This window comes from Arachis hypogaea, chromosome 8, assembly GCF_003086295.3.
Source record: "Arachis hypogaea cultivar Tifrunner chromosome 8, arahy.Tifrunner.gnm2.J5K5, whole genome shotgun sequence".
Classification (NCBI taxonomy): Eukaryota; Viridiplantae; Streptophyta; class Magnoliopsida; order Fabales; family Fabaceae; genus Arachis; species Arachis hypogaea.
The window spans coordinates 39,876,869-39,886,966 of NC_092043.1; the positions used below are offsets into that span (position 1 = coordinate 39,876,869).

At 32.8% G+C, this 10,098-nt stretch overlaps 1 protein-coding gene across 1 annotated transcript; it reads left to right on the forward strand.

The window, feature by feature from the left end:
* Positions 1 to 5,308: 5,308 nt before the first annotated feature.
* LOC112707426 (phytosulfokine receptor 2) lies at positions 5,309 to 9,735 on the forward strand. The gene has a single exon (XM_025759165.3). The coding sequence runs from the start codon at positions 6,461 to 6,463 to the stop codon at positions 9,602 to 9,604; it is 3,144 nt and encodes a 1,047-aa protein (XP_025614950.1). The 5' UTR covers positions 5,309 to 6,460; the 3' UTR covers positions 9,605 to 9,735.
* Positions 9,736 to 10,098: the final 363 nt, after the last annotated feature.

Below are 10,098 nucleotides of genomic sequence, written 5' to 3' on the forward strand. Positions count from 1 at the left end.
TCATTTTCAAATCCAATCCTCAATGGCACCTATCACCCCCTATAAACTATTTATTAGTATATTTATTTAAAAAAAATAAAATAATATATAAATATTAAATGAGAGAAATAATACAAAATAATGGAGGAAAAAATAAAATTTTTGCTTTATAAAAATTTATGATAGTAATCAATCTTTACATTTTGTAATAAGAATGTTCACTGATCGAATCATATTTGTGTTTGATCTGCAATTTACATATAGGATTCAATATTTGATTCGCAAGATGATCCGATCTAATTTGTACTATAATCAGATCAGATCGTGGATATCACATTTATATCCGCAAATCTGCATCAAATAACAAATAAATAAATAATATATATTGTATTTATTTTTTATTTTAATTAATACTCATTATTTATATATTATATTTTTATTATTATTTAAAATAATTAATTTAATAATATTTTAAAAGTAAGCATATTTAAGAAAAGAGGTTTTATTAGAATAATAAAAGAGGTTTTATTGATTTTTGATTATAGAAATAAGCTATTTTAATATACTTTTTAAATAAGATCATATTTGAGTATAAAAATGTGTAAATATTGGATCCGTTTAAATTTAATGAATTTTTTGCCAATCAAATCGAAATTTTGACCATATTGAATCTGCAAACACTCTTATCCTATAGCATATTATAATAATAGTAATCAATTTTAACATAAATCTCTACATCTTGTAGTAATTTATGTATAACTTTTGAAATATCTATTTTTTATAACGATCTATATAGAATAAATATAAAATTAAAATGTAATAACAACAACAACAAAGTTTTGTCTTATTAAGTGGGGTCGGCTACATGAATCAAACGACGCCATTGAGCTCTATCATGTATCATATCAATAGAAAGACCGTTTACATATAGATCTCGTTTGACCACCTCATGGATGGTCTTCTTATGCCTTTCACCCCCTTCTATCTTCCATCTCATCCACCCTCTTGACTGGGTGTTCTGTCGGTTTTCTTCTCACATGTCCGAACCACCTGAGACGCAATTCTACCATCTTTTCCACAATAGATGCTACTCCAACTCTCTCACTTATATCTTCATTTCTTATTTTATCCAATCGTGTATGACTACTCATCCATTTCAACATCTTCATCTCTGCTACACTTAACTTATGTTCATGCTCCCCTGTGGTCGCCAACACTCTGTACCATAAAGTTAGCATGCCCGGTCCGATAGCAGTGCGATAGAATTTACCTTTAAGTTTTAAAGGAACTTTTTTGTCACATATAAAATCAGACGCACTCCGTCATTTTGACCAACCTGCTTGGATCCTATGATTTACATCATGTTCAATCTCTCAATTATCCTATATGATGCACCCAAGATACTTAAAACTCTTAACTTTTCACAGGATGTTATCTCCAATCTTCACCTCTATATTAGGGTTTTCCCTTCGCATGTCGAACTTATATTCAATATATTCCGTCTTACTATGACTTATGCGTAGACTATACACTTCTGGAGCTTCTCTCCATAACTCCAACTTCTTATTTATGTCTTTCCTTGACTCTCCTATAAGGACGATATCATTAGGGGTATCCGCAGATCGGAGCGGATCGGATATGGTCGAAAATTCGATCCGATCCGCACAATTTCTATCGGATCGGATCGGATCGGATATGATATCAGCGCTTTTTAGTGCCGGATCCGATCCGATCTGCAAATGTGCGGATCGGATCGGATATCGGATATATCCGCATAATTAAACCTTCTCTTTTTAATCATATTTCTATGTAAAAAAATTCAATAAAAATATTTCTTTCATACTTTTAAATTTATTTATTCCTAAAATATTTTTAATCAAACTCTTTTTAAATAACAAAAATAAAATAATACAATATATGAATAATAATTACTAACTAAAATATACAAACAAGTAAATATAATACCAAACATATATATATATATATATATATATATATATATATATATATATATATATATTAATTATTATTGTGCGGATCTGCGGATCCGCGGATCGGATCGTATCTGCAATTTTCGGATCGGATGCGGATATTTACTGCGGATCTGCGAATACAATTTGATCTATGAACACCCCTAGATATTATCGGCAAAGAGCATGCACCATGGTACATGCTCTTTGATATACTCTGTGAGTACTTCCAAGACTAATATGAAAAGATATGGACTTAAGGATGATCTCGAGTGCAATCCTAAATCAATAAAAAATTCTTCTGTCACACCACCTTGAGTTTTCACACTAGTTGTAATTTTATCATACATATTTTTAATTGCACGAATATATGCGATCCTTACTGTCTTCTTTTCTAAAACATTTCATAAGATCTCCCTTAGCACCCTATCGTATGCTTTTTCCAAGTTAATAAATATCATATGTAGATCATTTTTATTACTACAATACCTCTCTATCATCATTTTTAATAGATATATCGCTTCAGTAGTGAATTTACCTGACATAAAACTAAATTTTTTTTTCCTTGTAGATAGATACCAAAATAGTCTTTTTTCACTCACTTAGCATATTCTTAAAGAAAAATAATTTATTTATGCAATTTATCAATAGATATGGCCAAATATATTAATTTAAGTATGTGATTCAAATCCAATCTCGATGTTATTTTATAATAATACTAATTCAGTAATATAATTTTTATATATTCTAGATGAGACAAAATTTATTATTATTTTATTAAATAGCATTAACCTATTTTTATAATAAGCATTTCAAAAATATAAAATAAAGTTAAAATTAAAATATTTTATTGTACAATAATTATATTTTTTTTCAAATATTAATATGTATGATCCTAGTTCAAACTTTATTATATTATCCCTAATTTAGGATTAAACTCTAAACATACAGACAAATTAAAAAAAAAGCTAATTAATTTGATCATCACAAATCAAATAATAATTAGGAACTATGAGAAAATAAAAAAATTTGTCTACGTAGTTAAATTCTAAGAAATAATTGTGAAGATAACTTTAACTTTTTTTATTTGTAAGTCAAATTTTGTCAAATATTTTTCGTATACTTAAAAGATTAAAATTTTATATTCAAACAAAATACTTAATCAACTCTAATCAAGTTGTTATAACAACTTTTTAAATAATTATGCGCTCTTTCTCCTTTTCCGTTTCCTTCTTCTTCTTCTCCTCCTCTTCTTCCTCCTTCTCCTCCTTTTGTTCTCTAATGTTGCGTCTTCTTCTTTTTTTTTTTCGTTATCGTCATCACCAATAACACTAACATTTTGCTAATATCTTTATTAGTTCTGATTTTCTCTTATGCCATCATTAAATAATTTCGGTTTATTTTTTAATTTATTTCGATTTATTTGTGTGTTAATTGAAGTTCACTTGATGCTGTTGATAAGTATTGACCAAAATTTTTATTTTTTAAGTAATTTTTAACATTTTGTTCAAATCTGAATTGAATTTAGTTTATTTGTGAATTGAGTTAGATTCACTTGATACTACTTTTAAGTAAGAATTCACCAAATCTGTTATTCCTTAAAAAATTCGATTCTAATATAATATTTTTGATTAACTATTAGTCCAGTATTGCCAAAAAAATATTACATACAAATTGAACAATTCTACTATTTTTTAAACTACCAGCTAATTTTGATCCCAAACAATTATTATCCAAGTAAATTAATAACATTAAGATTACATAATTCTTCTATATTAAAAGTAATTATAGTCAATTTCTGGACTTCAAATATTCAAACAAAATTTTTTTCCAATGATAATAATTAATTAAAGCGTTAGTCCAATACTGTAAATGAAAAATCATATGAAAGTCTATCTAGATGCGAAAATGAATTGAAATGTGCTTTTTTTGTTGATTGAATATTTATTACTTTTTGTTTAAATCTGAATTGAATTCGGTTTATTTATGAATTGAGTTAGGTTCACTTGATATTACTTTTAAGTATTCATCAAATATGTTATTCTTTAAAAAAATTGGTTCATCTCTTAGTTTAATTGAGTTCATTTGCATGTAGAAATGAATTGAACTGTGCTTTTCTTACTAATTCAATGTTTATCACTTCTTCAAATCTGAATCGAATTCGGTTCATTTGTAAATTAAGTCAAGTTCACTTGATATTACTGTTAAGTATTCAAATTCGGTTCATTTTTGGATTCAAATGAACTTCAATTAAAAGAAGAAAAAAAACACAGCAACAACAGCAACAACAAAAGAATGACGATTGAGAGAAAACATGCGAAAAAAAGAAGAAGGAACACGAAAAAGAAGAAAGAACGCGAAGACGAAGAAGAAAGAACGCGAAGACGAAGACGAAGACAAAGACGGAGAAGAAGAAGCGTTATTGAAACGCGCGTGTGTACACGCGAATGTAATAAAAGTGATTTTTGTTGAGTTTGAACCTACTTTATTGGACTTGGATAAAAAATGCTTAAATGTATAATTAGACTCTTAAAAATTATTTTTGTAAATTTCTAACATTTTCGATAATATTATTATTGAGATAAGAAAAGCTTTTTTTTTCTTTTTTTTTTTTACAGAAGAGAAGAAAACATTGTTGCCCTAGTATAAACAAGAAAAATACAAATATGACCAATATAAAAATATTATATTACTGTAATAATTAGGGTTCAAATTCAAACCGATCAAAATTAAATTGCTTATCTAATTCAAACTAAATCGAAAATCGATTAAAACCGAACTAATTTATATTTGATTAGATTTTAATTTTTGCAAATCACTGGATTGTATCGAATTTTGGATCTACTTTTTATAACCTATGCAATTCAATACAAACTACACAATGTGCTATAATATTATTATATTTACAATTATACTTATAACATCTTCAATTTGTTAGACATTTTTATATTATTCATGTATTATTATTATTTAATAATATTCTATATTTAAAATGTGATTTATTTATTTATATTAATTAATTTATAATTTTATTTCTATTATTATATTATTGTTAAATTTTTAAGATATTATTAAAACTTATTATATCAGTATTAGGTTATTTTTTTGTGTGACTACTATAGTTAGTTATTTAAAATTTGATGTTGAAACTTGTTATATATATTTAATTTTTTAATTTTTAAAACTGTAAATTCAATTCAAATTACCATAAATAAAATTAGTGTTTAAGTCGAATAAATTTTTGACTCAAAATCGTTCGGCAAAAACACCACAATAACAATACAAATATTTACGCACTCACCATTTTAAAAATATTAATTATATAATTGTTTATAAGTGGAGAAGAAATTTTTAATACTATAGGTTTATAGATTCCCACGAAAGATTAAGAACTTTCCTTTTCTGTCTTGCACTATGCGAGACTTGTGCTCCCGTTCCCATCTCTCTCTTCCAAACCCACTGTTCCTTGATTTGAAGTTTCTGCTATCTTTGTCTTCCTCTCTAGATTCTATCATCTATCACTGTTTTGGGTTGAATTTCAGAGACACAGCTATAACCCCCTTTGAAAAAGAAAAAGAAAATTAAAAATTAAAAAAACAAAAACACAATCTTAGGAGAGAGAATATAGAAATGACGTTTTTGGTTTGGAAACTGAAGCAGAGGTGTTTGACGAAAGTTTGCTGAGGTTAGGTTCAGAGTCCACTGTTCTTTGTTTTCTACCCCTTTTCTTTATTCTTCTCATTCAAACTCTCTGGGCTTAAATTTCAAACCTTTTTCTGGTTTCTGCCACAAGAAGTAACCAAAGGTTTCATTTTTTATGAGAAAGGGCTATCTGGGGTTTGTGTAAGTGTTTGAAGAGGTCATTGTTGAGTTGAGTTTCTGAGAAATATTGAGTCATGGGATTTTGATTTTTGGGTCAAAGATCTTAAATTTCTATTTTTTTTTCATGTGGGGACTGAATGGGATCTCAACCTCACCGGCTAACTATACTCCTTTCTTGTTGTTGTTGGTATTGATTGTTGTCTTCACTTTATTTTTTTTCAATGGGCACTATTGATTGCTTCATTCACAAGCTGTTGCCATATGGTCCCTATTCTATTTTCTTTGGGGTTTTGGGGATTTGGGATATAAGTTTCTTCATTTGAGCATCCCCTATCTCTTTCTCCAAGAGGAGGTGCTGTTTTTAAAATTTTCCTCTCAGGTTGTGTAAGGGGGGTTTTGGGGTTTTCTCCTTCAATCTTTACTGTCTTAGATCTCTTTGTTCTTGGGATTTGGTGTTATTTCTGGTTGGGATTGGTGATCTGAATATTTTACTTGGAAGTTGGTGTTTGGTGCTTTCCTTTTCAAGCTGCTTGCTGCTTCAATTTGAGGGGATTATGAATTTTGTTTGAAGCTGTGATTAAAGGTTCCTTCTTCACTTTCCCAGTGATAGTAGCTACCACTATGTGTATGGAAGCTTAGCCTTTGATTTTTTTTTTTAGCATACACATATCAAGTTATTGTTTTCAGCAATGGTGATTCTCAGATGTTTGTCAGTGACAATAATTCTGCAGTGGTGTATGTTGGCTTGCTTGCTATGGCAGGCCATATCATCATCATGTGACCCTCTTGATTCATCAGCACTGAAGGAATTTGCAGGCAACCTTACAAAGAACAATTTCATGACATCATGGTCTAATGATGTTTCTTGCTGCAAGTGGTATGGTGTTATTTGTGGTAATGTAACTGGTGGTGGTGGTGGAGCAGCATCTAGCAGAGTTACTAAGTTGAACCTCCCTGGAATTGGTCTCAATGGTACAATTCCAGCATCTTTATCAAAGCTAGATCAGCTAATTTTTCTGAATCTGTCGTTCAACCATCTTGGAGGTAGATTGCCTGTGGAATTCTCCAATTTGAAGCTCCTGAGGATCCTTGATTTGAGCCATAACATGCTTTCAGGACCGGTTTCAGCAGCGATTTCCGGTTTGCAATCCATTCAAGTGTTGAACATTTCCAGCAATTCATTTGATGAGGACATGCTCAAGCTTGGTGAGTTTCCTCAGCTCCTTGCTCTCAACATGAGTAACAATTCATTCAATGGCAGGTTCAATTCCAGAATTTGCAGTTCCTCAAAGGGTCTTCAAACCCTTGATTTATCTGCAAATCATCTTGTTGGTGGTCTTGAAGGCTTGGACAATTGCGCCAAATCTCTTCAACAGTTGCATTTGGATTCAAATTCATTCACTGGCACTCTTCCAGATTCATTGTATTCATTTTCAGCATTGGAGCAATTCTCAGTCTCAGCCAACAATCTCTCTGGCCAGTTAAGCAGGGAATTAAGTAAGCTCTCTAGCCTAACAGCTCTTGTTGTTTCGGGGAACCGGTTTTCCGGGGAGCTCCCGAATGTGTTTCAGAGCCTCTTGAACCTAGAACAATTGGTAGCACATGCCAATTCATTTACTGGACCATTGCCTTCTTCCTTGGCTTTTTGCTCAAAGCTTAAGGTGCTTGATCTTAAGAACAACTCTTTGTCTGGTCAAATTGATCTTGATTTCACTGGCTTGTCTAATCTTAGCACACTTGATCTTGCTACTAATCACTTCAATGGATCCCTTCCGAACTCGTTGTCCAATTGCCGTGAATTGAAAGTCTTAAGCCTTGCTAGGAATGGGCTAACTGGTCGAATTCCCGAAAGTTATGCCAATCTCACTATGCTTTCTTTTGTGTCTATCTCAAATAACAGCTTAGTTGACTTATCCGGGGCTCTATCTGTTCTGAAGCAGTGTAAAAACCTCACCACTCTTATCTTCACAAAGAATTTCCATGGTGAGGAAATCCCGCAAAATGTAACGCTAGGATTTGAGAGCCTTTTGATTTTGGCATTCGGAAATTGTGGTCTTAAAGGCCAAATTCCTCCATGGATATCAAATTGCAGGAAATTGGGAGTCCTTGATTTGTCTTGGAACAATTTGAATGGTAGTATTCCCTCTTGGATTGGTCACACGGACAGTTTGTTCTACTTGGATTTGTCGAACAATTCTCTGACCGGAGGAATTCCGAAAAGCTTGACAGAGTTGAGGGGCCTCATGTCGACGAATTGTACCCGGCCGAATCTCACGGTATCCTCTGGCATTCCACTCTTTGTGAAGAGAAATAAGAGTGCTAGTGGACTACAATATAACCAGGCCTCGAGTTTCCCTCCATCAATTTTGTTGAGCAATAACATGTTGAGTGGAAGTATATGGCCTGAAATCGGTCACTTGAAAGATCTTCATGTCTTAGATTTGAGCAGGAATAACATTTCTGGTACCATTCCTAGCACTATCTCAGAGATGGAGAACTTGGAAATGTTGGATTTATCTTACAACGACCTTGTTGGATCAATCCCTGAATCATTTAACAACCTCACATTCTTGTCGAAGTTCAGTGTGGCATATAATCGATTGCAAGGAAAAATTCCAGATGGAGTACAATTTTATAGCTTCCCTAGTTCAAGCTTTGAGGGCAACTTGGGGCTTTGTGGATCCATTGATTTACCCTGCAAAAATGTCCCAAGTTTAAAGCCCAATTCGTCTTCTGGTTCTTCGAGAAAACGAGCTAATGTACTTGGCTTAACGATTGGCATAGGGATAGGGCTTGCACTGCTTCTTGCTATTATTCTGCTCAAGATGTCAAAGAGGGAAGATAAGCCAGTTGATAATTATGATGAGGAACTCAGCAATAGGCCACACAGGTTATCCGAAGCCCTTGTTTCCTCGAAATTGGTTCTGTTTCATTCGGATTGCAAGGATCTAACTGTTGCGGATTTGTTAAAATCCACAAACAATTTCAATCAAGCAAATATTGTTGGTTGTGGTGGGTTTGGCCTTGTTTACAAGGCATATCTTCCGAATGGCACAAAAGCCGCCGTCAAGAGACTCTCCGGGGACTGTGGTCAGATGGAACGAGAATTCCAAGCCGAAGTAGAGGCCCTTTCAAGAGCTCAGCACAAGAACCTTGTTTCACTTAAAGGTTATTGTAAGCATGGCAATGACAGGCTGCTAATTTACTCTTACTTAGAGAATGGAAGCTTGGATTACTGGCTGCATGAAAGCGTGGACGGGAATTCGACTCTAAAATGGGACGTGAGGCTCAAGATTGCGCAAGGTGCAGCTCGCGGATTAGCTTACTTGCACAAGGGATGCGAACCATACATAGTGCACCGTGACGTTAAATCCAGCAACATACTGTTGGATGACAAGTTCGAAGCTCATTTGGCTGATTTCGGTCTCTCAAGGCTACTTCAACCTTACGACACTCATGTCACAACAGATTTAGTAGGGACATTAGGGTACATTCCTCCAGAATATAGTCAAACACTGACGGCAACCTTCCGGGGCGATGTTTATAGCTTCGGCGTGGTTCTTCTCGAGCTTCTTACGGGTAGAAGGCCTGTGGAAGTCATCAAGGGGAAGAATTGCAGGAACTTGGTGTCTTGGGTGTTTCAGATGAAATATGAGAACAAGGAGCAAGAGATCTTTGATCCAGCAATTTGGCACAAGGATCATGAGAAACAGCTCTTGGAGGTTCTTGCTATTGCATGTAAATGTCTAGACCAAGATCCAAGGATGAGACCTAGCATTGAAGTAGTTGTTTCATGGCTTGATAGTGTAAGATTTGATGTCCCTCAACAGTGATCTTTATATATACTTCTTGAAGTAATGCCTTTAGTTATCTGGGTTTTGGTTGGTGTTATCAAAATATCATCATTCACAATACATTTTGTAAAGCAAGTTTGTTGTAATATGAAAGGTGCAGTGTTTCTTAATACAGCTACTACCTTGGTTTTTTTTTTCCCTTTTGAAGCCATTTAGTTCATTATACTTGATATAGGATTTTTTTTCTATTCTAAAATAAAAAAAAACTTTATTTCCCCCCAAAAATTAATTAGACTTTAATTTCTGGAATGCGTTTTTTTTTTTTTTCATTTAGGTTGAGTTTGCTGCACCCGGCGAACCTTACTTACTAATTTTGTAAGGTTTGCCGTACCAGTAAACTTCTATATTTTTATAGAGTTTGCCGCATCTTTCGACAACGAATTTCACTTCGTCTCTCTTCATAAGAAAAGTTGGAAAGTTGAATATTGGATAAGCAATAGCAATTATTATCATCGTCTCCAGGAGTTTATAGG

Bases quoted from the DNA above. Each gene is read 5' to 3' on its own strand.
- LOC112707426 (XM_025759165.3), top strand. From the start codon at position 6,461: ATGGTGATTCTCAGATGTTTGTCAGTGACAATAATTCTGCAGTGGTGT.